Here is a 17,809-nt window from a genome sequence, read left to right on the forward strand (position 1 = left end):
TTTAACAAACTTTTCAAGGAAGGACAAGAAAATATTTTCTTTTTCATTGGCCATCCAAAAAAGCCATTTTCCTCATAAGTTCTCCCATAAGTTCCCCAGGATGAAGGAGGGACTGTGTCCAAGTTTCCAAGAGTTCTTCCAGAAAGAACCACAATCTCCTCAGAGGAAGGAACCATGCTGTTGTCAAAGGCACTTGGGGTCAAAGAACAGTGCCTGAACTCACTGTGCCAAAATATTGTTGCAATATGGTTAAGAATACTGGTAGAGAGATGCCTCTGCCCCAATTAAGGTGCTAACGAGACCAAATCCAAAGTAGATTTTATTAAACAGTAAATGTGAAGTAGAGAGAGATATCGAAAAAAGGGAAAAGGAGGGGAGAGCAAGGGAGTGACAGGGACAGAGTGGAGCAGGGCAAGTGTGACATTGTCCCCCGTGTGTGTGTTGCCATCCCACGGTGGGGGTTTTACAGCTGAGCCAGTTTGGGTAAGGGGGGTGGTGTTCACCCCCTGAGCAGTGATTACCCCACTGTTTCAGGGTGCAGTGTAAGATGTAACCAAATGCATGTTTTCAATCCCCATCTTCATCAACTGTTAGAAACAGGTGGGGCAGTGTTCTTTATCTCTTCCATGACTCAGCCCTGATAACGCCCTCCAGGGGAGATATCTTCTGTGAATGGGCCATTGAGTGTCACTGCAGGACTGATAAAATTCCATCATCCCATTGTGGGATGCTCTGCCCAGGGGGAGGATCCAAGCATTCCTACCTGGATATAAGCTGAGGTATGAAAGACCAGGAGCTGCTTGCCTACTGGATTCCCAGAGGACAAGATCTCCATAACCAGCACTGGACCTTCAGAGGAAGACCAGACCCTTCTACAGGATCACTGCTTTGACAGAATCACGTTTATCACTCCAACAGGACTGCACCCACCATTTAATGGGACTGCTGCCACCACCCTGACCAACAGGGTGTCATGTTATATCCTGACTCTGTCAGTTTAAGGCAGTGTTTCTGTATCATTGCCTTGGTCCTAATTTTCTTATTAAATTGTAATTCTGACATAGACTTTCCCTCATGTTTGCCGTCAAACCAGTACAAAACTCAATGTGCTCATCCCTTGTTTTCCTCCCAAAATAAAATTTCCCATTCCCAAACCTTCACCTGATGGAGGAGAAAGCTGCGAGGAAGAGGAAGATGCCCTGGGACACCCAGGCAGGTGAGGAGGAAGTCAGTGCTCCTGTCCCCCTGTCTCCTGCTCCATATTACAGCCCAGGTCGGCCCCCAGCTGCAGGACAACCCTGGTGCCAATGCCATCCTGCCAGTGATGCACTGGGGGGATCTCCTTCGCCTTCCCTCTGGCACGGAGGCAAATCCCATCCTCTCTTTCTCCTTCCTTCCCCAGGTAAGGAGCTGAGGATGGAGACCAGGGAGGAAAAATCTCCACATCAGAACCTTGTGAAAGAGGCCGTTTTGAGCAACTCTAGTGCAGAGGAATCCAACATGGAGGAAATGCCACAGAGATCCCACAGGAGGAGGGGCTCCAAAGCCAGCCCAGGATTCTCTGAGGAAGAAAGAACCACCCAGAGCCAGGAAGGGGGACAGAGCTTTAGGCAGAGCTCAGAGATGGTGGTTCATGAGCAGCTTCGTGTTAGGGAGAAGCCCCTCAAGTGCTTGCAGTGTGGGAAGAGCTTCAAACAGAGCAAGCACCTGGTCAGCCACCAGATGATCCACACCGGGGAATGGGCCTACGAGTGTGGGGAATGTGGGACGGGCTTCAGCTACAGATCCACCCTTGTGACCCACCAAGGCATCCACACTGGGGAGAGGCCCTATGGGTGTCCCCAGTGTCAGAAGAGGTTTCACACCAGCTCCAGGCTCCTCCAGCACCCACAGATTCACTCGGAGGAGAGGCCCTTCTGCTGTCCTGACTGTGGGAAGGGCTTCAACCACAGCTCCCACCTCATCAGGCACCAGCGCATCCACACTGGGGAGAGGCCCTACCAGTGCGCCACATGTGGGAAGAGGTTTCACACCAGCTCCCATCTCCTCCTGCATGAGCGGATTCACACTGATGAGAGGCCATTTTGCTGTCCTGACTGTGGGAAGGGCTTCAAGCACAACTTCACCCTCATCAGGCACCGGCACATCCACACAGGGGAGAGGCCCTTTGAGTGTCCCCAGTGTGGGAAGAGCTTCACCCAGAGCTCTCACTTGACAAGACACCAACAGAGCCACCAGTAAGGGAGGCCCTGCAAATGCCCCAGCTGCAGGAACAGCTTCATGCACTGCTCTATCTTCATCACCCATAGGAGAACCCACATTGAGAAGAGCCCTTGTGATCCATTTTCCCTGTGATCCATGCTGGGAAGACACCTGCCTGTCGTCCTGCCCCTGCCCTTGATATGATGTGGGATTGAAGAACATGAGGGTCTGGCCATGGCCCTGTCATTACATTCACTCCCACCTCAGGTTATTGCCAGGGGCAGGAAAGGAACTCTCTATGTCTCTTTCCCTGAGGAGAGGAGTGCCCTTTCCAGGCAGGGGGAAATTGTGGCCAGGGAGACCCAATAAGTTGTGTTTTAGTTTTCCCTGTAAAGTTTTATTTATCCCTTCTGTTATCAATATTGTTTCTGTTCTGTATGTTTCTTATCTCGTTGGTGTTCCCAATAAATTGTTCTTATCCCAGCCTGGGATCTTTGCCTTTTGTTCTTTCCACAAGAGGTGGGAGGGCAGCGAGGGCAGTGTGGTTTTAGCGGGAGCAGGAAATTGGGGAATCCCATTCCTGAACCCCGGCCCGTGGAAACCGAGCATCCCAGCTGGTCCCAGCCCTGGTGGCCATGGCAACAGCCTTGGGAGCGGGTCCCTGGCTGGGGCTGCGGGAACCTCTTCCCTCTGGTGCCCAGGGACAGGAGTGGAGGGAATGGCTGCAGCTGAGTCGGGGCAGGCTCAGGTTGGATGTCAGGAAAAGGTTTTTGCCCAGAGGCTGCTGGGGCCCTGCCCAGGCTCCCCAGGGAAGGGTCCCAGCTCCAGGGCTCTCTGAGCTCCAGCAGTGTTTGGACAGTGCTGCCAGGCCCAGGCTGGCATTGTTGGGGTGTCCTGTGCAGGGCCAGCAGTTGGACTGGGGGATCCTGATGGGTCCCTCCCAGCTCAGCCAATTCTGTGATTCTGGGATCCCATGAGCCTGGGGATGGGGCTGCCAATGGTTTCCATGGCAACGGGCTCTGGCTGCAGGCCTGAGCTGGAGTCCATGGCAACCACTCCAGGCATGGGGTCTCCATGGAGCTGCCAAGGGACTGAGCATAGCAACAGGGGGCTGGTGATGGTTGCCCTGGAAACAGACCATAGCAACAGGGTCCTGGTGATGGTTGCCTTCCACGGATCAGATTTATCACAGACCCTCAGAGGGATTCCATGGGGACTTTCCAAGAGTCTCCAGGCTGTTCCAGAGCTGGAATGTCACAGGCACAGACAGGGGCTCCATGGAGACCTCCCAGGGCTTTCTGGGGATGGTAATGAGCTCTTTGGTCAGAGGCAGTCATGCCATTGCATTGTGAGATCCCAGGGCACCTTGTGCTGCAAAGGCACCAATCTGTCACAGGCACTCACGGGGGCTCCACAGTGACATCCCAGGAGTCCCCAGGCTGCCAAAGAGCCGGGATGTCCCAGACACTCACAGGGGTTCCTGTCATGGGCACAGTGGGAGCTTCAGGCAAAAGCTTTATTTCTTTATTGGAAAAACTCCTGCTAAATCATGACGTGGAGAAATGACACTGAACAGCCACCATGGATCCTCCAACCCCTGCAGGGCCCCCAGACTTCTACAATTCCTTCAATGAGAGGAGACTGTAAGTGACTGGATCCAATCCCAGCCCCAGACTTTGTCAAAGGTGTAAAGGACTGGAGAGGTGGAATTGAACCTTTAACCCAATTTGTCCCACAGAATTAATGATGGGATACCCGATAGATTCATATAAATATTCCTCTAATTGATTCTAATCATGATTAGAAGAAAGAACTTAACCACATTCATTTACTCCACAGTTCAGGAGCTATAACTAATATTAGAATAAAGTGCTCTAGGAAGCAGTTTTGAAGTCAACAGGGCCCTGCTGGAGTTGTTGGAGCCCATTGCAAGCAGAGCCTCCTGCTCCAGCAGGAACTGCCTTTCCTGTGCCATGAGCAGGGCAGATCCCGCTGCAGGAAAAGCCCCAGACCAGCCCCAGCACAGGGAAGGGCTCGGGCACAAGGGCAGAGCGCCATGCTGGGAGCTGTGCCAGGGAGAGCCTGAGGCACCAAAGGCACCTTGGCAGCAGCAGCTGCTTGCAGGCCATGGCCAGAAGCCTCCCTTGGCAGCCCGGCCTGGTGGCCACCACTGCAGAGCTGCTGCCTCAGGGCTCATTCCTGGCTGGGCTCTGAAAAGCCACTTCTGCCCCAGGAGCCTGACTGGGAAGCCATTGGCCCCAGCACCTTGGGGAAGAGATATTAATGACAAAATTCTTAATGGCAGCAGAGCCAAGGCAGGGGCAGAGGAAAGGGGAGAGCCAGGCCCAGGGGACAGGGCTGCCATGGTGATGGCTGTGAGGCCACTGCCCCTGCAGCAGCCTGGCTGCCCTCAGCAGACATTCTTGCCAGAAGCGCTGTGAGGGCACCCAGCACATCAGAGAACACAGAGAACGGGAATTCTGTCCTTAGGGATGAGAGGGTTTCAGTGGGTCAGGTTGCAAAAAAGTCCCGCTCTTGGACAATTCCTGGGATGGGGAATCCACTTCTCTGGGAAATCAGCTGCAGTTTCGACCCACCCTCATACTTGTAAAATATTTCCTCCTTCTAAGATATATAAATCCACCCTGATTCAGTTTAAAGATATTGCCCCTTGTTCTGTCATTGCAAGATTGTGGAGAAAATAACTTTGATCACTATTTTTCCATTTTCACAGACCTTGGAGAAGACACAAAAATCTCCCAGGATGGGGTTTGGAGGCCTCATGACAAAAGCAGCTGGAAGAGGCTGAGGGCTCTGGACTCAGTGGTGTGCAGACTGAGGGTAGAATAGGAGCAGCCTGAGAGGGATGGAAGGGTGGTTTCAGAGAGGCTGGAGCTTTTTTTTCATAGTGGGAATGATCTTGAAGAAGCCATAATAGCACCAAGGGCAGCTTGGGAGGCCCAGACTGGACATCAGGAGAAAGTAATTCCACTGCCCGGGCAGGGCTGTGGTGCAGCACTTCCCCAGCAGGAGCCTGGAGCAGGCCAAGGCTTTGTGTGGGCAGGCAGAGGCAGGCAGGAGGCAGAGGTGTCAGCAAAGGAAGGGCCCAGCCAGGTGGGGCAGCCGGGAGATGCCGACAGCCTGCAGGGACAGAGGTGCAGCTTTGCTCAGCATCAGAGACACCTTTCCCTTGCTTGTCCCCATCTGTCATCACTGCCTCCAGTGTTCTGCTCTAACTGGAACCTGGGGACACTTTCTCAGTCCTGTCCCTCAGATGAATCTATTTATATTATGAGAAATTTCAGTGTTTCAATCACTTTTGGAATTCCTCAGAAATTTTTGAGCACACTCTGAGGGACTGAGTCTGATGCAAAGAGCACCACAGCCCCAGAGGGTGATTAAAGTCCCTGAGCTGTGTCTGTGCTGCTGAGCTGGGCCGGGCTCCTGGCCCAGAGGCAGCTCCTGGCAAGGGCAGCGCTGCAGAGAGACAGCTCTGGCCAGGAGCAGCTCCTGTGCACAGCCCAGCAGGGCTGGGGCACTGCCAGGGCACCTCAGGGACACCAGCAGGGCACAGACAGAGCTCACAGGGGCTCAGCACTGGCAGGGGCGGTGGGATGGCCCAGAGCGGGCTGTGTCACAGCAGCACCTCTGTGGCTGTGTCATAGAGGCACAGAGCAGCTGGGATGTCAGCCAGGGGCTGTGTGACAGCACTGAGTGGGCTGTGTGAGGTCACAGATTGGGCTATGACATCACAGACTTCTTTGTGTGAGGTCATTGAGCAGCTACAGCATCATAGAGGGGATTCTGTGACACCACAGAGAAGGCTTTGACATCATGGCATGGCTGGATGACATCCTAGAGAAGCCTGTAAGGTCAAAGTGTGTGCTGTGACATTACAGAATGCCAGTATGACATTACAGACAGGATTTTGTGACAACAGAGATCTGGCTGTGACACCACAGAACAGACAATGACATCACTTGGTGACTTTTTGACATCACAGAGTCTTCTGTGACATCACATCACAGCTGTATGACATCACAGAGTGATACCGCAGAGCTGGCTCTGACACATCACAAGGGTGTGATGTGATATCCCAGAGTGGGCTGCGACATCACAGGAGGCTGTGTGATATCCGAGGGGCTGTGTGACATCACAGGGACACTGTGACATCACAGGGGCTGTGTGAGGTCCCTGGGGAGGTCACTCTGCCTCGCCCCCCTCACAGCTCCCCACAGAGCAGTCCAACCCTGCTCGTGCTCAGCGGGGTCCCCTGTCCCCCCAGGTCCCCCCGGCCCCCAGCCCCGCAGCCTCCCCCAGAGGATGTTCCACGAGATCGACCCCAGAGCCTGACACAGGGACGGGGACCAGGGCCCTGGGGGTGGCACAGGGGGACAGGGACTCCCCGACAGCGTCCCCGTGTCCCCCAGGGCCAGAGCCTGGGCCATGGCTCCTTCACCCTGGTACGAACGAGGGCTTGAGAGCGCTGAAAAAATCCCCAGCAAGGGAGCAGCAAAAACCGGATTTAATATTAACGGACAGCAGCACAAAGTTCCTTGGCAAGAGTCAGTCTGCTCCTGACTGAACACTTCAGGCACACGAAGGAAACAAAGCAACAACAAAACCAAACAAAATCCAGTCAATCAAACCAGAAATCAGGCATGAACTCTTCCTGGGTATGTGTGAGACACAAGGACAGTGAGGGCAAAGATAAAAGGAATTTGGCCCAAAAGCTTAACAGAGGTCAAACTTAACAGGACTTTACTTATACCTTAACTTTAACTGGTACCTTCAACTCCCCAATTTAGCAAAAGAACAGCACTTAACACTATTTAATCTGACTTAAATCTTATGAGTTAGAAATTTAACAGAGGAATTACACTTAACAATCCTTAACTTAGCTAATAAATTAAATGTAACAACTTAAAAAAAGGGCAACTCTTGGCAGCATTTAACTTCGTTTAGACCTCGTGACTTATATTACTTACTGATATCTGGATATCTGACTGACTCAGCTATCCAAGGCACTCCAGCCCCTCAGAGAGCAGCATTTCTGCCACATTTCCCCAGCACAAGCACTCCTGTGTGCACACAGATGTCGAAGGAAGAAGACCAGGACACCAGCTGGTTCATCACAGGTCCGTTTATTGAAGAAAGCATCAAACACTTATACAGCAAATAATAAGCTTATGAATATTCTGTAAGCCAAACAATCGATTGGTTAAACTATACCATGAACTCTTCCTCATTCCTTAGGGGTTACATCTGTCTTTTCTCATGTCTCTTTCACTATTTGTTATCCTACTACAGCTAGGCCCAAGGACACGCTATCTCACAGGTGCAGGACTTGGAACTAGCCACGGCTTTGTACTTTTCCAGTCTCTAGCAGGTAAATTCCCAACACACAGACACAGAGTCAGTGCAAGGCACCTGTGAGCAATGCCCCTGAGGGCAGGAAATGCTCACTGTGGATCCTTTGCCATCTCCCCAGCACTCGAAGGGTGTAGCCTGGAGGAGTGGGGGGATCGGCCCAGGCTCCGTCGTTGTTCAGGATGCCTGAGTGCAGCAAACGGGAGAGTTCCCAGCTGGGAGAGGCCCCACTCAGAGGGAGTCGCTGGCCCAGGAGAGCTCCAAGGGCTCCTTTTGGAGCGCTGTTTGCAGGGCCCCAAGAGAGGGGCTGCAGTCCCAGCAATGGCTCATCCTGACTGCACTTGGCATCAACAGCTTCCTTTGGCAGGGTGAGAACAGGGATGTTGTGCCACTGAGGGAACAGAAACAGTTCCCAGGGCTGCTGCTAAAGAAACCAGGAGCTGGCTGGGCAGCAGCAGTGCCTGGAGCTGACAGTGTTTGTGATGAGCTGCAGAGGAGCTGAGCCCAGGGGCTGTTGGCCAAGGCCGAGCCCCAAGGAGCATTTCTCAGCTGGCAGGGCTGCCTGAGAAGGGGAGGGGGGAATGCAGCAGTGCAGGGCCGATGGAACCAAGGGACCATTGTGACACTGTGGGGCCCTGTGAGACCAAGGGACCATTGTGACTCCGTGGGGCCTCATGGAATCATGGAGAGCACTGCGACACTGCTGAGCCTCATGGAACCAAAGGGACAGTACTGACACTGTGTGGCTCCATGGAATGTAGGGATCATTGTGACACAGAGAGGCCCCATCAAACCAAGGGGCCATTGTGACACTGCAAGACCCCATGGAGCCAAAGGTCCCTTGTGACATTGCAAGACCTCATAGAACTTAATGGAGAGACTACTTGGGCACTGCAGAGCCTCATGGAACCAAGGTCCCTTTTGACACTGAGGGAATTCATAGAATCATTGGGACACTGTGAGGCTCTATGGAATAAGGAAAGCATTGTGACACTCTGAAGCCTCATGGAACCAGTGAGACCATTGTGACCCTGGGGATCCTCACTGAACCAAGAAGACCATTGTGATACTGTGGGGCCTTGTGAAAACAAGAGGCCTTTGTGACACTTCAGGGCTGCATGGAACCAAAGGTCCAGGGTGATATTGCAAGGCCTCATGACCTCAGTGGTTCATTGTGACACTGGGCAACCAAAGGAGACCATTGTGACACTGCAGGCTGCATAGAAGCGAGGGGCCATGGTGACATTGTGGAACTCCATTGAACTAAGAGTTCATTGTAACACTGCAGGCTTCATGGAACCAAAGCTCCAGGGTGACACACAGGGGCCTCCTGTTATCAATGGTCCATTGTGACACTGTGGAGCCAAAGGGAGACCATTGTGACACCATAAACCCCCAGGATCCAAAGGCCCATTGTAACATTGCAGGCTGCTTGGAACAGAGGAATCATGTGTCATTGTGGGGCCTGGGGAACTGTCGGGATCATTAGCTTAGCAGAGTGACCCCGAGAAAAGTTCGAAAGTCTCTTTTCCCAGCCCGGTGCTTGAAGAAGGAGTCAGGGCTCTTCATTTCTCGGTCTCAAGGTTGTTGATTTTATCTTATCTATTAAAAATTTTCTAGTGCGCTGCCGAGGTCAGCTCACAAAGACAGTACGAGGCATTCTGCCTGCCCACAGGGCGGTGTTATGTCTTTATAGAAAAACTATGGATACAATGTTTACAATTTCCAAAACGTATCACCTATGTTAGACCTTTAGCTTCTACTCTAAACCAATCTGTAAGTGCCAACAACACAGCAGAAGATGGAGGCCAAGGAGAAGGAGAAAGGCTGGACACACTTAGTTCACTCCATCTTGCCCCCATACCAAAAACGCAAAAATCTACTTTTCCACCCTGTGAAAACTTCACTAATGTTCTATTGAAACTGTTGTGGCTTGCTGATCTTCATACAAGGTTGGTAATTTGCTCCACGGGTCATAATCAAAACCACAGGGGCATTTTGGGCCCTGTGCCAGGGTCTCTGAGACCCCTGACAGGGGTCTTGGCTGCTCAGGACAGCCAGAGGGATGTCCTGGGTCCTGACAGGGAACCACAGAGACCATTGTGACACTGCAGGGACTCATGGAATCATTGGGACCATTGTGACACTGTGGGGCCTTATGGAACCAAGGCGCCATTGTGACACTATGGAGCACCATAAAGCCAAGGGAACACAGAACAGGTCTGGCTGGTTTTGCCTCCCATGGACTGCCTGACTGGTCCAACTGATCTTGGCATGTTGAAGGTCGCTTCTCATCTGCTGCTGAAATACTGGGGCTCTGTGCTTTCCTTCTGATGGAAAAGAACTGTCCTTCTTCTCCAGGCACCCATGGCCTGAATTGAGATTTCACCTCCAAACTTCCTTTTATCCAGGGATTGTTCCCTGGAATATTGCCAGGATAAGTTTTTCTGGCAGTGGTTTTGCAAGGGTCACCTCTCATCTTTCCCCAAAACACTGGGGAAGGCTCCGTGTTTTCCTTTCTACGGGAAAGAATTGTGCTGCTTCTCCAGGTGTCCATGCATGACATTGGTGCTCCACCTCCACAACTCCCTAGATCCAAAGACTGCTTCCTGACAAAATCTGCCATTCCTGACAAGTCTGGCTGGCCTTGGCCTAGTGAGCCTTTCAGCTGCTTTCCAAACACTGGGTCTCTGTGCATTCCTTCCTATGGAACTGTCCTTCTGAGCCAGGTGCCCATGGCCAGAATTTGGGTTCCCTCTCTAACATTTCCTGTTGTGAAAGACTGGAGGAGATTGTTGGATCAAAACTTTTCATGTGTGGGGGATGACAAGGCAGGTCCAGCCCCTGCCCTGGAACCCCAATTCCCCCAGAGCCTCTATCCCAGCCCAGCAGTGTCTTCCAGTCCCTGGCACAGCACAGGCAATGCTCCACAGCCACCTCTGCAGCCCCAGCCCAGCTCCTGAGGGACCAAATGAGCCCAAGGCCCACCTGGGGGAAGGGCCCCGGAAGACCAAGGGGTATTGAAGACTGACCACAAGGCAAGCACACATCTTGACCCTGCCTCCTCTTGGAATTTCCATCTGAACACTGCTGGAATCCAGGAGTTGGTAGCTCTGTGTGTGCTTCTCTGTATCTTTTTTGTCTTTCTCTCTTTCCATGTCTTCATATGTTTCTTTGCTTCTGCAGATATTGAATAACATGAAATTGAACAGGCTTAGAGTTTGTGAAGTCAAATGGGCCAAGTCAAGGCTTTGAGATGTGTTTTTTGTTGATTGAATGTCTGTTGTAGTTTGACATGAGAAGAATTTTAAAAAGTAATACAAAAATTTTGTGTAACTGACAATCTGTTAAACCACAAAGACACTGAACACGCCTCTGTTAAACACAAATGTTAAAGATTAAATAAACCAGGAACCTCCTCTTTCTTTTCCAGTCAACAAAGAAGCAGCGGGCCCTGGCCCCAGCCCCCATCTCATCCAAACCAAACCAAACCCAAACAAACCAAACCAAACCAAACCAAACCAAACCAAACCAAACCAAACCAAACCAAACCAAACCAAACCAAACCAAATGAAGCAACCCTGCCATGGTCTGAGCCCCTTCCCCCCTCCCCAGACCGCCCCTCTCCATTGGCCCCATTCTAACCAAACCAAACCCCAACAACTCCCAAACAGGAAAACAAAAGAGGCTACAAAACCCCAACCAGAACAAAGTTGGCCACAGCAATTAAAATCTTACCATCAAGTCCCCTCCCCCAAGACAATTAAAACTAAAAACTCCTGCAACCTATGACCCATGCAAAATAACCCTACAACTAATATTAAACACAATAAAAAGCCCCAAAGCAGTCATAAAAGCAATCCTAATAAAACTCAACCACAACTTCCCTCCACAAGTTATCAGCGGGTTAGGTGTAAATCCTTTCAATCATTCAATCCTCCCTCAACTGAAAAAAAAATACAAACCAAAACAAAAAACCATAAAACCATAAAAGTCAGTAAAAAGTTAAATCCCTCCCCCAAAAAAGAAGAAAAAATACCTTTATCTTAAAACTAAAATTTTCTTATAAACTATAAAGAAAAAACTCTTTTTCTTAATAACACATGAAACTATAAAAAAATTCAAATAATCAAAATATTTCAAATTAATCAAAGAAAAACCTGCATGGTAAATAAATAAATGTTAAAATAACTGTAATTTTACAAAAAGTTTAAACAGGGGGGAGAAAAAGTAATCCAGTATCCCCAAGAGAAGATCTCTATTGTCAGAGATAAAAATAATTTTAAAAGAAAACAATAAAAACTTTTACCTTTAAACAGCTCATCTTTAAAACAATACCCCTTAAGTTGACATGACCCATCAACAAGCTGTAAAAAAGCTTGTAGCAATAAAAACAATACCACAATAACAAAGATCCCCACACAACTGTTATCCATGACAAAACTAAGAACAAAAAACAACCTATTTTTTCCTCTTGTAAAAAAATCTCCATAACCTTAACAAGAAAAACTTCTCCCCACAGTAAACTAAAAAAATTCATTCTAGAAATAGTGAACTGACTAGCAATTTCTAGTTTAGTTTCTTTACATTTTCAGTAAAATGAAAAATATGTAAAGAAAAAAAAAGTATTCTAAAAATTTATTTTAATTCTTATTACCTTTTATTTAATTTTACTTTTAATAAATTTTTATTTACACCCTTTTAAAATTTTAAGCCTACTATACCTTTCTTGTAATCCTATCTCACAACAAGATAAATACATAAATAATTAACCAGCACTAAAACCCAACATATTCATCAGTACATTAATTAGGAAATCTCAAGATTAGAAAGATCTATAATTAACAAACGAAAAGCACTACAGTGTCATAAAAAACATTTTGCCAATGTTTCTCTGATTTTCCAAAGTTGCCAGTAAATGCTGTTTTGTTGTTTTGAGATCCTGAGAATCTCCAGTTTGTACGACTCTAGGGAGTCCAGCTCACAGTACAGAAGCAATTCTAATTCTTTTCAAATGTCTCCTTGAGAGAATTGTTTGGCGTTTAGGGGTCAGGGCTTGTGTGTCCTGCTTGACACAGCCCAGGCAGGGCTTTCCCAGCCACATTCCACACTCCATTGCCCAGCTAGAGCCGCTGCTGCCTCTGAGTTGTGCTGCCCCAGCCCCAGGGACGCTCTCCTTGTCTGCCCATTCCCCCACGGTCTCTGGGCAGGGATGGCCTCAGTGGGGGCTGCTGACATCCTCAGCACCTTGGAGGCTGCTGCTGAATTTTCCTGCTCCAGAGGCTTGTTCAGCCTTCAGCTCTTCAGTGCAGGAATTCAGTGTCCCAGGGCACATTAACATCCAGAACACCTTAACAAGCCAAGCCTCTGGGGGTAATTTGATTTATTTTCAAATCTTTTGTGGCTAATTAGATGAATTCCAGTAGTGCATTCAAGTTGAATAGATTCTATTTAAAGAGACAGTGAGAAAAGATTTCCTGGGTCCGATTTAGGTTTCTTCTCCCTGTTAATTTATTGATACGTGCTATCTCCAGCTGACACTGAATCCAAGTACCTCCTCATGCAGTTTGAATAGATATGAAAATCAAGACCCTTCATGGCTGACAATCAATCAGACTCTGTCCCTACCCCCACCCCACCATTTACCCAATCCATGCCCTGGCACTCAGAGCAGCCTTGTGCAAATCTGAGCTCCCTCCAGCCCAGGCTGCACCTGCAGCTTTCAGCTCCTTGGCTCCAACTCCCACCTGCTTTCCTTGGAGAAGGAGCTGCCCAAGACACAGAGGGATGTTCATTTGTTGCCAGCCAACAAAGCCAAGGGAAGGCACAGCTCCATCAAGGGCAAAAGCCATTCTTCTCCCTGTCTCTACCCTGCCCCTGATCCCCACAGCCTGTCCTGTTTCCATCATCCCTCCATTGCCAGGCACTTTCTGGGACAAGGCAGCTCTGCTCTGGCTACAGAGGGAGGTGGAAGTGCCACTACTGGAGTGGGAAGCACAGCTCATCAGGGTTTGTGTCCTTTGGGGGTCAGGAACTGCTGAGACTCAGAGGCACAGAAAGTTTCTCTTCATGGCCAACAGATTATAGTTGAACAGGATAAAATTTAATAACAATCACAGCTATGTGCAACCTCCCAGCAGTATCTGATGAGTCCACCATTCACAAGTGATTTCCATACTAAAATTATTTAGACAAACATGGTTCTATGATTGATGTAAACACAATCAAGTTCTTGGATCAGGATGCTCATCCTGGAGTGGGTGTAAAACAGCTCGAATGATTCCTGATTTGCAAAGCTGTCAGTGGTGGATGGAGAAGGGAGGTCAGGCTGATTTTGGTCTTGAGGAAATGCTGAAACCAGCCTGACTCATTTCATCTCCTCCTGTCCCAGGTGGGTGTCCTCTTTCCCCTTCCACCCATTGGCTTTTTTTTCCCACCAGCCCCCGGTGAAGAGCCTGGCTCTGTGTTCTCCATCCCCTCCTTGCTGGCACTGCCAGGCTGGCATGAGGAGCCCCTCAGCCTTCCCTGCTCTGGGCTGGACCAGCCCAGCTCCCTCAGCCTCTGCTCACAGCCCAAGGGCTCCAGCCCCACCTTGGAGGCCCTTCCCAGACCCTGCTCCAGCTGCCAGACATCTTTCCTGCCCTGGCCAACCCAATCCAGGCCACAGTGACTGGAGAACCCACGTCCTTGATGTCCTGGTCACACAGCCCTGGCCCCTTGTCCCCTGTCAGGCTCTGGGGTGGATCCTGTGGAACATCCTTTGGTGGAGGCTGTGGCTCCAGGTGGGCCAGGGGGATCCCGGGGGACAGGGACCCTGCTGGGCATGGACAGCATTGGACTTGTTGGGAGAAACTGTGAGGGGGAGCTGGGGTGGAGTGACCAACCCGGTGACTTGACACAGCCCTGCTGGGATGTCACACAGCTGGTCTGTGATGTCACAGCCTGCTCTGTGATGTCACAGCCCATTCTCCAATGTCACACAGCTGATCTCTGATGGTTGGTCACAGCTGGTCACAGCCAACTCTGTGATGTCATAGTCTGCTCTGTGATGTCAGACCTCTGCCCTTTGATGTCACAGATGGCTCTGTGATGTCACAGGGGCAGTATATGATGTCATAGCTGCTCAAACACCTCACATAACCCGCTCTGTGATGTCAAAGCCCACTCTGTGACCTCATGTTACCAGATGATAAATTGTCTCTACCAGGTGAGCTGACGCCTTGACCTTGTTCTCCAAAACCCCAGGCCTATGGAAGCCACACAATGCCCATTGTGTGAGAAAGGGAACTGGAACAGCAGCCTCAGTGTCCTGCCAGCTCAGCCAGGCCCTCTGGAACATTGGGGTCCACGACCACCAGGGACCACCAGAGAGACCCCAAGACAGAACAACACTTGGGTGAAGGGGAGGGGAAACAACAACCCCTGCAGTGCTACAGGCTGGGGACAGAGTTGCTGGAGAGCAGCCAGGCAGAAAGGGACCTGCAGGGACTGATGGACAGCAGGCTGGGCATGAGGCAGCAGTGTGCCCAGGTGGCCAAGCAGGCCAATGGCTCCTGGCCTGGATTAGGAATGGCATGGCCAGCAGGAGCAGGGCAGTGATTCTTCCCCTGTGCTGGGCACTGCTTGGGCAGCATCTCGAGTGCTGTGTCTAGTTCTGCGTCCCCTGGGGTGGGGAATTAGAAGAAATTTGTATCAGGAAGAGTAAAGAAAGCAAAGGTGAAGCAAAGGAAATGCTCAGGGTAGTTTGGGGGTGGCTGCCAGGCAGCCCTGGCTCTGAGCAACAGCGTCTGCAGTGGCACAGGAAACTCCCAGCTGATGGGAACAAACTTTCTGGCTGACTGCAGAGGCCCGGACAAAGCTGAGTGGTTTCCCTGGTGTCCCCAAGCCCTTGCTGGCCCCAGGGGCTGATGGCATTTGTGCTCCCTCAGGTTCATGTCCCCACACCAACAGCATGGGGGTTCTCCCCCTGCTCTGTGCAATGCAAACAGGGGCTGCTGAGCCAGTGCTGCCATGTCTGTCCCTGTATGGATGGGGCACCTGTGTGCGCTGGGGGAGAGGCCAGGGCTGCAGAGGGGGGATGTTGTTGGCAGCTCCATCAGGACGCTCTGGGACGCTGCCCTGGGCTGTGCAGCGCACTGGGGATGGATCAGCCCCTGCTCTGCTGCTCCTTCCCGTCTCCCCCAGGGCCCTTGCAGAGCCCCAGCCATGCTCTTTGCCCCCAGCCTGCCCACGGCCAGCCTGGGGCTGCTCACAGGGGTTTCTGTGCTGAGCATTAGCCTGGCTGTGTTCTTGAGAGAGCCTGGGCAAGGAGCCTGGAGCCCCCAGGCCCTGGGCTAAGGCGTCAGCGCTGCCCCAGCAGTGCCCATGGCCTGTCCCTGCTGCAGCCCCGGCACTGCCACCCCCAGGGCTGTGCCCGGCCCCGAGAGCACTCAGGCCCTGTAGCAACACCAGGGCCACCAGGGCAGCGGGGCAGGGCCACGGCACCCACAGTGGCAACACCAAGTTCTGCTGCTGCTGGGCACAGCTGCTGAGCCAGCACTGATCTGCCCCCAGCTCTGCACACAGACATTGCTGCTGCAGCTCACAAGATGGCAACAAAAGGGCATCTCTGCAGAAAACTCTGCTCGCAGATCCTTTACTTCATTTAAAGGCACTGAGAGCACAGCCCCTCATTGACAGAGTCTGGGGTCACAGGGAGGGTGCAAAGAAACAAAAGGAGAAATGGCACAAAAAATGATGTTTATTTGTGGACAATACTTAAAAAGTAAAACAAAAAAAAATAACCCTCAAAATGATACCAAGAAGAACTATCAAAGATAAATTGTATTACAAATGGTTTGCAAAAATTTGTTAGCAGTTTAATGTTCCTGAAACCATCCAGTCATCAGTCTCCACACTGCAGCTTTGGGCTCCTGGTTCCTCAGGCTGTAGATGAGGGGGTTCAGGACTGGAGGCACCACCGAGTACAGAAATGACAGGGCCACATCCAGGGATGGCGACGAGATGGATGAGGACTTTAGGTTGGCAAATATGCCAGTGCTGATGAACAGGGAGACCACGGCAAGGTGAGGGAGGCAGGTGGAAAAGGCCTTGTGCCATCCCTGCTCAGAGGGGATCCTCAGCACAGCCCTGAAAATCTGCACATAGGAGAAAACAATGAACACAAAACAGCCAAATACCAAACAGGAACTTACAGCAATGAGCCCAAGTTCCCTGAGATAGGATTTGGAGCAGGAGAGCTTGAGGATATGTGTGATTTCACAGAAGAATTGGTGCAGGGCATTGCCATGGCACAGAGGCAGGGAAAATGTATTGGCTGTGTGCAGCAGAGCATTGAGAAAGGCACTGGCCCAGGCAGCTGCTGCCATGTGGGCACAAGCTCTGCTGCCCAGGAGGGTCCCGTAGTGCAGGGGTTTGCAGATGGACACGTAGCGGTCATAGCACATGATGGTCAGCAGATAAAACTCTGCTCCAATGAAGAACACAAAGAAAAAGAGCTGAGCAGCACATCCAGTGGAGGAGATGTCCCTGGTGTCCCAGAGGGAATTGTGCATGGCTTTGGGGACAGTGGTGCAGATGGAGCCCAGGTCGCTGAGGGCCAGGTTGAGCAGGAAGAAGAACATGGGCGTGTGCAGGTGGTGGCTGCAAGCTACGGCGCTGATGATGAGGCCGTTGCCCAGGAGGGCAGCCAGGGAGATGCCCAGCAAGAGGCAGAAGTGCAGGAGCTGCAGCTGCCGCGTGTCTGCCAATGCCAGCAGGAGGAAGTGTCTGATGGAGCTGCTGTTGGACATTTTCTGTGTCTTGGCATGGGAATCTGTAAAAAAAGGAACCATGGAATAGTTGGGTTTGGAGAGGACTTGAAATATCCCAGCACAGCGTGGGGGCACTTTCCCCCCACTGCCTGCCCAGGGCTCTGCTGCCTGGAGCTGTCCCTGCCAGCAGCTGCTTCCCTGTGCCCAAGGCTGGGCCCTGCCAGTGCTGCCAGAGTCCAGCCCAGCCCTTGCGGCTCATCCGTGCCCTGCAGACCCCTCCCAGCTCAGGCACTTCCTAGGGACAGCTCTGCTCTGCAGGCTCTGATGGCAACATCACAGCAACCCTAAGGAGTCTGGAAAAGTGACACTGATGCTGCCTCTAAGGGCTCCTGTGATTATTTCTGCATTGCCTGGTTTATTAAGATCTGAGTGAAAATATTTTGATTCTTCTCCGCATGAAATGAGAGATGAATACCTATGGGCAA

The 17,809-nt window shown here is 51.1% G+C and overlaps 1 protein-coding gene across 1 annotated transcript in view; it reads right to left on the reverse strand.

Annotated features, from left to right (window-relative positions):
• LOC134420877 (olfactory receptor 14J1-like) overlaps positions 1-16,979 on the reverse strand; it is a gene marked incomplete at its 5' end in the record, with an annotated part of 48,580 nt that extends 31,601 nt beyond the window's left edge. The window contains one exon of the mRNA XM_063161286.1: positions 16,521-16,979. Within this exon, the coding sequence (XP_063017356.1) occupies positions 16,521-16,979 (459 nt within the window). The remainder of the gene's footprint in view (positions 1-16,520) is intronic.
• Positions 16,980-17,809: the final 830 nt, after the last annotated feature.

Source organism: Melospiza melodia, chromosome 7 (assembly GCF_035770615.1).
Source record: "Melospiza melodia melodia isolate bMelMel2 chromosome 7, bMelMel2.pri, whole genome shotgun sequence".
Lineage (NCBI taxonomy): Eukaryota > Metazoa > Chordata > Aves > Passeriformes > Passerellidae > Melospiza > Melospiza melodia.